The sequence below is a fragment of the Camelus bactrianus genome, chromosome 21 (assembly GCF_048773025.1).
Source record: "Camelus bactrianus isolate YW-2024 breed Bactrian camel chromosome 21, ASM4877302v1, whole genome shotgun sequence".
Lineage (NCBI taxonomy): Eukaryota > Metazoa > Chordata > Mammalia > Artiodactyla > Camelidae > Camelus > Camelus bactrianus.
The window spans coordinates 10575171-10589903 of NC_133559.1; the positions used below are offsets into that span (position 1 = coordinate 10575171).

Below are 14733 nucleotides of genomic sequence, written 5' to 3' on the forward strand. Positions count from 1 at the left end.
GAAGAGGCTACTGCCTCAGAGAGTTCTGATTCTGCTCTTTTGGCTTCCTGCTACCACTTTTATTTCTATACCTCAAGGCAGAGTCTCTTCCCTTAGACATCCTGGAGAATATTCCACAGACATATCCCAGTCATTCAGCCTGATGTGGTGCTTTAGTGAGCTCATAAGCATGGAAAGTGGTTGTGGTACTTAGTTTCCCCAGACGCATGGGCTCCACCCTTCACTTCTCAACTGGTTTCTTTTGTTGGGAAGAGCACAAAATCATAAAAAGACATGAATTTAAGACACACCTTTATTCCTTCCCAATTGTGTATCCCTAAGGAAGTTACAGAATCTCCCTGTCTACAAAATGGGGTTACCAATACCTGCTCTGTCTTTTGCATTAGACCATTGTAAGAATCAACCAAAGTAGAATTAACATAACAGAAACAGTGGTGATAACCACAAGAGGTATTAAGAAATATAATGTAGTATCATCATTATCCCTATTATTATTATCACTATTATTATTATTAGCTAACATAATCCCTAAATTCTTACCTGTCCAATTTTTTGTGGACACTTTATATCCTTCCTCTAATTAATTTTTGGCTTGGCTCCTACCTTCCTCCCACATAAGCTTAAGTTCTAAATGCTTTTGTATCCTTCCTTAAATCTATAGGTCACATATTTGTAGTTGCTTGCAAAAAAAACACTTCCAAACTTTGTATTATTATGTTTTCTTAGCAGTTCCAGTGGTTAACCTTTATCCTCCTGCTCTATCTCAAACACCTTCCCTCTCTATAGTTCGGTGGATTTCAAACTCTCTACCAGAACCTACAGCCCTTGAAAAGAAATACATATTGTAACATAAATCAGTATGCATATCTATCTATCTATCTATCTATCTATCTATCTATCTATCTATCTATCTATCTATCTATCTATCTATCATCTATCTATGTCTGTGTATACATACACAAACATGTACAAACAAGCAGTACTTATCCTTACTACATGCAGGGCATTTTGATGATTTTCATTCTAGTCCATTCTGTTCTATTTTATTTAAATAAATTAGGGAAGAGAGGAGCACCTGAGACATATTTTGACCAAGTACTCAATATTCAATATATATTCAAGTGAAGTTAATCCCTAAGCTCAATATCAGACTATGTTTCTGAGATACTTAAAATCAAAATCTTATTTAAAACTTAATAACATTGGAATTTTATTATTAAAAATTCAGTAATCACATCTAAACATTTGAGATTTCAGAGGAGAGACATTTCATCTTCATTGTAGCTGCTAAGTTGTTCTGTCACTAAAACACGTCTGGGATACTAGGTAGATGCTCACTTTTCAAGTGAGAAACTGAAATTGGTGGAGAAACAAAATATCTTGTGGGTAATACTTCATTTTTCTCTAACACTTTCTTTCCTTAATCTTTATTAAATATGGATTTAAAATACTTTATACTGGATATTGCCATATACGATTTTGGTGCAAAACTGAAATTATGCTGCAATTTGTGTATAAAATTTGAAAAGATTCATGGCTTAAATGGAATTAAGAAGTTAAAAATACAGTGCTTAAAAGTTGTTTTAAATATTATAAATATAGAACACCAGACAATTTTTACAAAGATTAGAATTCTGATCTCTAATTTCCATTATTCTGCTTTGTATAAATTTTATAACTACTTATTGGCTTTATAAGGACATAATTGTTTTTTCTAAAACTATCTAGTAAACAACTCTCTCAATATTTATAGGAAATTTTGATTTAACTATTTAAAACTCTTAAACTTGCCCAGAAAATTCATAAATCTCATAATTATCATCAATTATTCTTGCATTTATCTCTTGCAATAATAACCAAAATGCATACTTCAATCAATTGATAGAATTTTAACATGTAAACCATATAAAGCCATTTCAGTTTAAGTCAAAGATAGAATAATTAACTGTATTTGAATATATTTTGAAAATTCAAATGACGTGCTTTATTCAGATTACTCATGTTGTTGACTGATGTGAGATAACCTATGCTATTACATAATCACTGCTCACCTACAAATTCAGATACGCAAAAGAAGGCATACAAAATTTTCAGCCATTGACTTTGCAAAGACTGAAAGCAAAGTAGCAACCCAATAGCAGCTTTTGACTAAATATCAAAAGCAAAGCAAAACTCTGATGTACTCCTGGGTATAATCCACTAAACTTAAAGAAAAAATAGGGAGAGATGGATGCCACGAGGGAATGTTGCATGAGTGGCATGCCAAGCTGGCTGAAATGGTAGGCGAGTATTTGAAAGGCTGCCTATTTTTCTTTTTTCTCTTATTCTTAAATAGTAGTATGTGAATTGGCATTTTTCTGATTACAAAAGCAATACCACTCTTTGAAAAAAAAAGTTTCAAAAAATCATAAAGAAGAAAATGGAACTTTTGTTTTTCTGATGTTTACCATGGCCCATGAGTATATATAGTATTTCTCCTCTCCACTCTCTCCAGCCCCACCCCTACACCAAACCTCAGAAAGGAAAGAAAATATTTTAAAATTAGAATTATAAGCTTTAAAAAAATGGAACATTTAGTTGACTAGAAATGATGAGGCATGTTGAGCCAACTATGAAGCATGAAATAGGGACTCCAAACAAATGTAATTAGATTGATAAAGTATCCCAGAAATACATGGGAGTGAAAAGGAGAGTCCAGACACAAAAGTTGGACAAAAAAGTTACTTCATACCCAGAGGCGGAGGAAAATGAGAATAATGATAAATGCCAGGAGAAATTAATAGCGGGTATTAAGCGCGGAAGAAGTAGCCCTTCCCGTCACTTCCTGCTCCCAAGTAGGCGGTAGCAGAACAGTGTTGGTGGTTTCCAGATAAGAGCAGTGCTTGGAGAAAGCCATGACACAGAGTCAACCAATAACAAAAACTGAGGGAAAAAACTCCCCCATAAATACAGGAGGAAGCAACTAGATACTAGAAGTGTTGAGTTAAAAAGCAGTAATGTTTTATTTTTTTATAAAATAATTTATTATAAGAAAATTAAACTCATTTATCTTGTTCAGTGTGAAGCTATACGTACTGGCTAGTACTAACCATAACTTAAAATAAATTTTAAAAATTTATATGAATTCTGTTCAATATAATCTAAGAATAGAGAGAATTCTGATGGAACACAGATTTAACATATGCATTGTCTGTGGCTTATTTTCTAAAACTAAATCTAAGAATAGCATCACCTCCATAGTAAAAGGAAACAGATGATAACAAAAGAAGGCACAACAGAATTCTGGAATCTGGAATAAGTTGTTATTGACTCCTGTGTGACTTAGCACATAGGAAAATGCTGCTGTAGAATGCTCAGGAGGTGCTTGAGGCAGAGAAAACAACAATAATGCCAATTTATCACCCAGAATGTCAGAAGCATTCAGGAGAGGGGGTAATAAGTACTTCCGAACATAAGCATATATAATTAACAAAATAGAGCTGCTTAAAAACTTTAAAGAGATGTTATACAATTAGAACACTTCCCCCATCTGAGTACAAGACTGGAGGGTTTCTTTCTGGAGAGACGTATAGATATGAGGGGTAGAGTGGGTGGTGTGCTATAATAATAATTTTTTAAAAGGTGAGAAAGAGGTAAAAGAACATCAGCAAATCTTACAGGACACTGACAATAAGGCTTACAGATCCCAGTCAGGAAACTGAAGGATTTTCCCCTGGGGAACATAGCATTTCAAGAACAAAGACTTAGATATGGCTAGTTTAATGTCCTATGTTGAATAAGGAAGCTTACCTTAATAAAGCTAGCTTTATCACATTACCCAGCTTTATCACCCTAGTAAGTAAAGCGCACCATTCAACCCATCCCACCCCACCACACACATACACATCCAAACACAGAGTTTATAAACAGCTTGCTAGTATGTCAATCATAGTTATGAATGGACTGACAAGGATCACCAAGCATCTGAGGAAAACCACTAACATGAAAAGAGACATCAACCTAATAAACAGATAACAAAATAATATGGAAGAAACAAGTAACAAAAGAATATAAAAGAATAACATACAGGGCAGGCAGTAGATTAAAATCTTTCAAAAAAATAAATATTTAACATTTTCAGAAAGATACCACAAAAAACTGCATTGGTGAAATAAAAGGAGTGTTATATAAAAGGCATGTTCTTAGAAGAGATTTTACAAATTAAAAATACATTAGCTGAAGTGAAAAATCAAGTAAGAGAATGGTAAGAGAAATCTGATGACACGTCTGGAATAGCAGAACAAAAAGACAAATGGATGTGAAATAAGAGAATATATGAATATCGAAGATAAATCAATATAGTGATTCACATGTGAATCACTATATTATACACCTGAAACTAATATAATATTGTGAATCAATTACACCTCAATAAAAAATAATAAAAATAAAAAATACTAAGTACTAAAAATAAAAATACTAAAATATAATTGGTACATACAATCAAGAGCAAATGAGAACATTAACTTTCTCTCATCATAAAAGCCTAAACTTTATTCTGTTCAATCATGTTGTCTATGGCAGGTTTAAAAAAATAAAATATTGTTCTTTTTTCTAAATATATGGGCATTTGATTTCATTGATAAGAATAAAATTGCTATCGGTTCCTGTTTTTACTAGGAAAAATAAAGAGCAAATGAGAAAAGGACCACCTAAATAAAACTACAAATGAAAAATGAAATAAGGACACAACTAGGGATACAAATAAAACTGTTAAAACTAAAAAACAGCATATAAACTTTAGATCAATAGATCTGAAAACAGATTAAATGTATAATTTTAATAAAATATAAATATTGGCCTAAGAATAATCAGAAAATGATTAGATCAATAATCAAGAGAAAGAAAAATTTAGTCAAAATATACTTTCTATTCCCATTCAAGAGAAAGACATAAGACCAAACCTTTAAGAGAAAATGTGCACATTCTTTCAGGTCTTACAAAAAGAGGAGAATCTCTCCAACTCAAATCATGAGGCCACTAGCCTCAAAAACTTTATATCAAGCCAGAAATAGGCAGTTAAAAATACAAAAACACCAATGTCACCTACAGATAGGAGCAAATATTCTAAATAAAATCTCAACAGAAAGAATTCATAGTTTAAAAAACCCCAGCATATTCAAGTTGGGTTTAGACTAGGAACACTATGATGATTCAACATTAAAAGAATCTATCAGAATAATTTACTGTATTAACAAATTAAAGGATAAAATTCGTATTATCTCAAAAGATGAAAAACATAAAACATTAGATATAAGTCCACCACCCAGTTATTCATAAACATTCTTACCAAACTAAGACTAAAAAGGAATTTCCCTTACCTATGAGCATTTATCAGAAACCTGCACGAAACAGCACATATAACAAAACATCTGAGCATACCAGTCAGGAAAGGCAGGAAAAAGACAAAAATATATACACAAGGGTAAGTATAAAAGACAATGAAGATACATTTTGTTTGTAACTCTTTTTTTCTCCTAGCTGACTTAAAATACAACCACATAAAGCAATCAAAACAAAACTGTGTTGATGGACTTGTACAAAAATATATAATAATACAGGCACAAGGAGAGGTGAGAGAATGAAGCTATACTAGAGCAAAATCTTTGTATGCTTTGCAAGTTAAATTGGTATTAGGAAGAACTAGAATTCTTTAAGGTAAAAATGAATTGTAATCTTCCTCAGAGTGACCACTAAGAAAATAACTCAAAAAAATCTAGAGAAGAAAAAACAAAGGAATTAAAATGTTTTATTAGAAAAAGGCAGTAATAGGTGACGAGAGAGGAAAAAAGAATGACATATAGAAAACCAGTAGTAATGGGAGATGTAGATCCTACATGGTCAGTAACTATATTAAACAGAAATAAGTTAGACAATCCAATTAAGAGGTGGAGATTGGCAGACTGTATTAAAGAGTATGATTCAATTATATGGTATTCACAAGAGACAGACTATAGATTCAAAGACACAAATAGGTTAAAAGTAAAAAGATGGAATAAGATATGCCATGCAAACAGTAACCAAAAAATGGAATGGCTGCATTAATATCAAACAAAATTATCTAAGACCAAAATTGTTACAAGAGAAGAAAAGGACATTTTATAGGGATAAAAGTTCAATCCATCAGGAAGACATAACAATTATAAATTGTACATGTACGTAACAACAAAGCCCCAAAATACGTAAAGCAAAAACTGACAGATCTGAAAGGAGAAACAGACAATTCAATAACAATAATTGGAGACCTTATTACTCCATCTTCAATAATGAATAAAACAACTAGGCATAAGATCAACATGGAAACAAGCGACTTGAACAACACTACGAACTAACTAGAACAGACACCCAAAGAACATTCCACCTTATAAAATGCATATTCTTCTCAAGTACACAAGGAACATTCCTCAGGACAGACCATATGTTTGATTATTAAGTAAGCTTCAATAAATTTAAAAGGACTGATTTCAAACAAAGTATATTCCACGAGTGAATGAAATTAATTAGGAATGTCTTACAAAAGGAAATTTGGGAAATTCACAAATATGTGGCTACCAACATGCTCCTAAATGATAACCACATCAAAGAAGAAATCATAAAGAAAATTAGAAAGTACTTCAAGATGAATAAAAATAAAAACACATCCCAAAATGTATGGAATACAGAAAAAGCAGTGCTGAAAGATAAATTTATAGATGTGAAAGTATATATTAAAAAAGAAGAAAGTTCTCAAGTCATTAACCTAAGATTCCACCTCAAAAAACCTAGAAAAAGAAAAGCAAACTAAATCTAAAGTAAACAAGAGGGAAAAAAAAGATTATAGGGGAAACAAATGCTATAGATAATAGGAAACAATAAAAATTTAATAAAACTTAATAAAATTTTATTAAATAAAAATTTAATAAAAGTTGGTTTAATCAACAAAGTTGATAAAACTTTATGCTAGACTGACCAAGAGAAAAAGAGAAAAGACAAAAAGAAAGAAGAGAGATTGCCAAAATCAGGAATTAAAGAGAAGGTAACACTGCTGATCTTACAGAAATTTTAAAAGATAAGAAAATTATATGAACAACTGTATGTCAAAAAATTAAATAGCTCAGATAAAATGGACAAGTTCCCATAAAGACACAAACTATCAAAACTGACTTAAGAAGGAAAAGAAAATCTGAACAGACCTACAACAAGTATAGACTGCACTAGTAATGAAAAAATTTCCCATAAAGAAAGCCCAGGACGAGACGGCTTCACTGGTGAAGCCTATGAAACATTAAAGAATTAATACCAACCCTTTACGAACTCTTCCAAAAGATACAAGAGGAGGAAATACTTTTCAACTTATTCTGTGAGGCTAGTATTATCTTGATATCAAAACCAGACAATAACACCACAAGGAAAAAAAAAAACTATAGACCAATATTCCTTTTGAATATAGAGGCAAAAATCCTCAACATAATGAAGTTTGGCCACAATTCCATTCCTAGGCATATATGTAAAAGAAATGAAAACAAATGCCCATACAAAAACTTGTAGATTAATGTCCACAGCAACATTATATCCACAAGAGCTAAAAGTGCAAATAACCTAAATTTCAGTTAACTGGTGAATAGATAAACAAATGTAGTATATCAATATATTGGAAAATTATTTAGCCATAAAAGGAAAGAAATATTAATACATATTACCACATAGATGAACCCTAAAAACATTACGCTATGCAAAAGAAGCTAAAGACAACATAAAATATTGTATGATTCCATTTACATAAAATGTCCAGAATGGGTAAATCCATAGAGAAAGAAAGTAGTTTAGTGTTTGTGAGTGTCTGGGAAAGGGGAGAAATGGAGAGTGGTTGCTAATGGCTACAGTAGGGTATCTTTTGGGGTAATGAAAATGTTCTGAAATTAGATAGTGGTGACAGTTGCACAACTCTGTGAACTTCCTAAAAACTACTAAATTGCACACTTTAAAAGAGTGAATTTTATGTTCTGTGAATTATAGCTCAATAGAGCTGTTATATAAAAATATCCATTGACAGCAATAACAAAACACCTGAGCACCTTACAAAAATACAACAAAAATAGACAAGCTCCTTCTGGAGAATATTATGTCACTTTACTGAGGGACATAAAGGAATAACTGCATAAATGAAGCTACAGCCACTGATGAGAACATTTAAGGATGTAAAGATGCCAATTCTTCCCATGTAGATTCTTCAATCTACAAAGTCAATGCACTCCCAATAACAATCCCAGTAAGATGTAGCATGCATACCGAAAAACTAATTCTAAAAATAGTTCACTCCTTTATTTAACAAATATTCATCGAGTGCTTATACTGAGTTTCTTTTATTAAAGCTCCTAGTGGTATAGCAATCAAAATGATAAACAGTATCACTGCTTTCATGGGGCTTATATTTAGTAATGTGCTAGAATAGACAAGATTATTTTAGAAAAATTACAATGGATTTCTTGATCTAGCAGATATCCAGATATAATAATAAATCTATACTAATTAAAACAGCATAAAACTGGCATAAAAATAGCCAAAACAGATCCATATAAAGGAACAGAATCCAAAAACAGATGTGTACACATATATTAATTTGGCATACGAAAAAGAAGAAAAGATTATGATTGAACAGATACCACCTAGATATGCGCAAATATAAAGCACTTTGTCTTCAGGGTTTTTTTTTTTTTTTTCACTTTTTTATTACTCAAAAACACTTCACTTTTTGAAACGTAGCTTTCTGACCCTATGCTTGTGCTTTCAACACTTTCACAATGATTTTCTGTTCCTCATTTAAAAAAGCGCGCTCGATCCCATCACGGACACATCCAGCACACGTGGAACCACCAGAAGCCCAGCTGACACGTTTTTTCGTTTTAGACAATTTCATAAGAACTTTAGGTCTCACAGCATGAACTGCTCCAAGTCGGCCAGGGCACATGCCGCATGCGCATTTTGGTGCTTTCCCAATTTTCTTGGTATAAAGGTAAATAATTCTATTATCAGGGGTCTGGGACAGCCTAGTTTTGTTAGAGGTTGTATTGTAGGACAGCCTACCACAGAATGTCAAACGCTGGGCCATTCTAAATGTGTCTAGATACCGCCCCGGAAGACTCATCAGATTTATTTTTAACTTTACTTCTTGGCTCTGAGCTCCAGTGCGATTATAGAGCCAACAACTGTTCAAAACAACAACAACAAAACCCCATCCAGTCGTTTCTCTCCCTGTTTGATATCACCAGACCAAAGAAAGGTTCTCACTTGATTCTCAACTGATGCTAGGAAGCACAACACAGGCTCTAATTTGCGGGTTGGCATCTAGGAAAAAGAGAAAATCAACAGGAAGACATATTTTGGAAAGCCCATCTCTCACCCACATACGGAACACTAATGGGTGATGAGTCCCTCTTAGGGCCTCTTGACCCCTGCTCTACATCTCATTTCCTCTCCTCCTCAACTCAGGCATTTTCTGAAGCCCCTTCCAATGGACTACAGAAATGCTCAAAGAGACAAAGACGCCTGTTCCTTATTGGCTCCTTTGCTCGCTGCTCCCAAGAAGTGCTGCTCCCCGACCCTCACTTCTAGTTCTTTTCCTTATTCTAAAGCCTGTGTGTTCAGGGCAGGGAGGGGAGCATCAGCAAATACAGCTCACCGCAGGCAGACAAGGTCTTACACACTAACGCGGACGTGCTCAGAGTGGTCAGGGGATTCCTTTCAGAGGATCTGTCAGGTCAAAACTATTTTCATGATAATACTGACGTTTATTACTTTTTCCACTCATTTCCTCCTCTGAGAGTTTTCCAGAGGCTACATAATACGTGATATGGCATCAGTTTATACACAGAAGCACACATGAGAATCCAGATATCTTCTACTAAGCCAGATGTTAGAAAGATTTGAAAAAATGTAAATCAGGGCCATTCTTCTAAACATTTTTTGTTGCTTATACTTGTTCGTAGTTATATGTTATTAGGTTAGCATGTAATAGGTTTATTGTTATTCTCAAGAGAGTTAATTAAAAAACATTTTCACTTTTTTCAGTTTTAACTTCTACTACAGTAAAATAATATAAACAAAAGCTCTTAGGTTCTTCAATAGTTTTTAAAGGGTTTCTTGATCAAAAAGTTTAGGATGGCACCAGCCTTTTAAAGAGCCAGCTTAACCACATCCACATAAACAGGTAATGAAGCCCTCAATAAACCTCACTTGAATAAATGAGTGAATTAAAGAACTGGTATACTAGGTTTCAAAGGATACAAGTATAATATGAATTAGATTTATGAGCATATAATTTTCCACATAGTGCTTCTTATACAGGAAATATGTAAAGCATGAATGTTTTCTTCCTTGATATCAGAACAAGACCCACCAGGTTCAGAACTGGGAATTTAACATCATAGCTCCTATATGTGTGAGCTCTGATTAGGAAGACATCCTAGGATGCCGGTAGGGTAAGTAACAATGCCCTTCACCGCGATGCACTTGAATTTGTACCTCTAGCTCTTGGTAGAGATTGGGATGGTTCTGGTTCACAGGACCCAGAGAGGCTGGCTCTGGCTTGAATTCCCGTGTTGGGTCCCACCTTGGTAATAACTCCCAAACTTATAAATTTTAAACACCAGACCTGAGTTAGGAAAACTGGAGGTATTCTAGTAGATCATAGCAGTCAGTGACTTCAGCCCTTCAGACAATCCAGGACTGAGTAACGACTCTGGGAAAGAAACTGGCACCTTTTTGTTTCCAGGCTCCTTCCCATCCCTACAGTCAGAACTGCACCAAAGGATTCTTTCTGCGGGTTGTGTAGTGCATGACAGTGCCACATCTAAGGGAGTACCATTCACATCTTGGGACATCACAGGTTTATGATCATTTCCCAGGAGAGGCAATAGAGTAATTATGGTAAATTTTGACAGAAATGTCTAGGAGAGGGGATGCTTTTTTCTAAAATATACAAAAGCACCCTATAGGCTAGCAGCAGTCCTGCCTCCACTATTCACTGAAGGCCCTAATTTTGCTAAAGAAGTTTCTGCTTCTTGTAAGTTGATTCAATATAAAGAGCAGGAGACAATGATGGAGTAACTAGATTCAAATCCTGACTCTGCAGCTGTCCAGTTTTACATGCCTGGGCAAATCAATTCCAATGTATACCTTAGCTTCTTCACTTACAAAACAGGGTGCAGGCCATGAGGTAGCACTAGGGAGGGGAAAGAGCATGTAGGCAAGGCTCAGCCCAGCTTTCGTGGGGTGGGGGTAAAAGGCAGACCAGTAAAAGAGAAACCAGTGCGCTTATACCGAAGTTTGAAAACAAATAAAAACATGGTGGACAATTGCATAAGGCCAATTAAATTAACGAATTTCATCTTCCCTTCGGAAGGTCCCCTGGCCTCAAGCAGGGGGAATAAAACTCTACCTAAGTATTAGCTATGAATATGGTGACCAAAGTCTTAAAAAGGTGTTTTTCTTAGTTTTTAAGCCATTGGTTTGTAGAGAAAGCATTTTATTTCCTCCTCTACTCTCTTTCATCATCCTTTTCTTCACAGTTAAGGCTTCATGCTTGTGAAAGGAATAACTTTTTGGTGTGTGTGTGATTAAATGTGAAAGTTAGTTAAGCAGAATAAAATTTCTGGAGCATCTTCTAACGTGTCTAATATGAATCTTCACTTTTTTGTGCTATTTGGCAGAAATAAGAATGGAATAGACTCCCAGGGCCTTTTACCTGGTTTCACGGGAATATGACTGGCGATCTAAGACGAGACGTCACCTGAGATGACATTCCAGAAGCAGACGCCACAGGAGTCTCCCGGTGTTGTGGAGGAGTGAGTACACGAAGAGATGCTGTCACAGTCTGGACGCACTGAGAGCTGAGTAGTATGTTTACCATGGCTTTGTGAAGAGCAACTCTGACCTTCTTGTTCCTGAGCTGAACATGACAGGACGCACCATGGGTCACTGAGATGAGGCTGTCCTGCCCCCAGGGAACTCTGGGATTTAGGCCTGAGGTGGATGATGGAGGCACAGCCATAGTGGATGATGACCACTGTGCAGTGGGAGATGCAGGTGGCAAAGGCCGCCTTCTGATCCTCTAGGTGGAAAAACCCTTAAGATTCCAATGCAACCTTAAGATTATGAAGCAATCTTAAATATGGGGCAGAAGATGGAACAAAGGAGATGAAGATCAGGCCCATGGGTAAAACAAGGCCACAAATGCAACAACAAATTGATAATATCACCGACAGACTGTGTGGGCCAGCTCCAGCAGGTGCCTCCCATCACAGAAGGGAGAGATGTCAAAGGTGTCACAGAAAGGGAGGCCAAATACAGCTGTTACCTGTACAATGGTCATTTCCAAGGCAACTCTCAGCGACCCAGATGCTAACTGGCAAAGACCTCCTACCTGTGATGGCTGTGATGGTGAATTTTATGTGTCAACTTAACTGGGCTAAGAGTTGTCTAGAGAGCTAACTGGTAAAATATTAATTCTAGGCATGTCTTTGAAGATGTCCTCAGAAGAGATTAGCAATTATATCAGTAGACCAAGTAAAGACAATCACCCTTACCAATGTGGGCTGGCATCACCCAATCCATTGAGAGCCTGAATAGAACAAACAGAGCCAGAGGAAGGGCAAACTTTCTCTGCTTGAGCTGAGACATCCATCTTCTCTTGCTCTCAGACATCAGTGCTCCTGGTTCTTGGGCTTTTGGACTCAGACTAGAATTTACACTATCTGTCCCCCTGATTCTCAGGCCCTCAGACTCAGACTCAATGACATGACCAGCTTTCCTGGTTCTTTAGCTTCCAGATGGGAGATTATGGGACTTCTGGCCTTCATAACCACATGAATCAATCCCTATAATAAATCTCTTATATGTACCAACATATATCCTCCTGGTTCTGTTTCTTTGGAGAACTCTAATACAATGACTGAACACCATAGAGGGGTTGCAGGTGGCCACACAGTGTTCATATTACATGGCCATGAGCAGGAAACAGTTGTTGGTTGCCCAGGTGAAATGGAAGAAGAGCTGAATGCCACAGTTTTGAATGACAATGGGCTGTAAGGACTCAGGAGAGCAGACAGAATGCAGGCAATAACAGCCAGAGTGTAGCAGGTCTCAGAGATGGACGGCATGCTAAGAAGTACAATGGAGTATGGAGGTGATGACCCAAGTGAATAATAGTCACAGTGATGACACTGCCAGAAAGTCAGTAGGTACAAAATCAGTAGGATTCCCCCCGCCCCCACCGCCACCAAAAAGGGCAAGCTTTGCCACCACCCAGAGCTAGAGAAATCAGTAACATCAGTGGAGTCTGGCCTTAACACTGAGGAGAGCCTGGATCTAAATGAGCTGGACAAAGGAAAGGGAGGTATGAGGCTCTAACTACACAACAGACTACGCAGTGCTTTGAGCAGCACTCTTGAACAATGTCTCAAGCTCAGGAGTCATCAGTTCTTTTCTACTGGCCAAAAACTCAGCATCCTTGGGAACAAATTAAGAAGGTTATTATGATTTACTGCAATTAGGGCAGGGGATGGAGGGAGGGAACATTTCAACATAAAATGAACAACAGAATTATGAAAACAACTCACCTTACCTGATCATTAAAGAAGTGGGTTCAGGTCAAAGAGGAAGCAAGTGTTGAGTGAGCCTGGCACTTCAACTTCTTTTATACTCTACTCATCCCTGATCTGGGTCTCTGATGACACAATGAGGAGGCGGCAACACAGTGAAGAATGGTGACTATCTGGGATCAATCCATTCATCTCTGTCAACATGACTGCCAACATAGAGTAAGTGCCTTGGGAATGTCCTAAAACAGTATCCTGAGTCCTGGACTTTCCTTTTCTCAGCTCTCCTTCTTTGTGTAGAGAAGATGATTAATACATAGCCAGGCCAGGCAGTCTACCAAAGCAAGAGAAATAAAAGCAAGAATAAACAAATGGGACCTAAAGAAACTTACAAGCTTCTGCACAGCAAAGGAAACCATAAGTGAAACAAAAAGACAACCTACGGAATGGGAGAAAATTTTTGCAACTGAAACCAACAAAGGTTTGATCTTCAAAATATATAAGCAGCTCATACGACTTAATAAGAAAAAAACAAACAACCCAATCCAAAAATGGGCAAAAGACCTAAACAAGCAATTCTCCAAGGAAGAAATATAAATGATCAATAGGCACATGAAAAAATGCTCAGTATCACTAATTATCAGAGAAATGCAAATCAAAACTACAATGAGATATCATCTCACACCAGTCAGAATGGCCATCATTCAAAAATCCACAAATGACAAATGCTGGAGAGGCTGTGGAGAAAAGGGAACCCTGCTACACTGCTGGTGGGAATACACTTTGGTACAGCCACTGTGGAAATAGTATGGAGATTCCTCAAAAGACTAGGAATAGACTTACCATATGACCCAGGAATCCAGCTCCTGGGCATATATCCAGAAGGAACCCTAATTCAGGATGACACCTGCACCCCAATGTTCACAGCAGCACTATTTACAATAGCCAAGACATGGAAACAGCCTAAATGTTCATCAACAGATGACTGGATAAAGAAGAGGTGGTATATTTATACAATGGAATACTATTCAGTCATAAAACCCGACAACATAATGCCATTTGCAACAACATGGATGTTCCTGGAGAATGTCATTCTAAGTGAAATAAGCCAGAAAGAGAA

The 14733-nt window shown here is 36.1% G+C and overlaps 2 protein-coding genes and 1 pseudogene across 2 annotated transcripts in view; all 3 read right to left on the bottom strand.

Moving 5' to 3' along the window:
- The window catches only part of LOC105069494 (olfactory receptor 10J1), a 233722-nt gene that overhangs the window by 73385 nt on the left and 145604 nt on the right, over positions 1-14733 (bottom strand). The gene's annotated exons all lie outside the window — the stretch shown is intronic.
- On the bottom strand, positions 8554-9127 carry LOC105069498 (large ribosomal subunit protein eL34-like). The gene has a single exon (XM_045517107.2). The coding sequence runs from the start codon at positions 9125-9127 to the stop codon at positions 8792-8794; it is 336 nt and encodes a 111-aa protein (XP_045373063.1). The 3' UTR covers positions 8554-8791.
- On the bottom strand, positions 11790-13246 carry LOC141574410 (olfactory receptor 10J3-like; annotated as a pseudogene).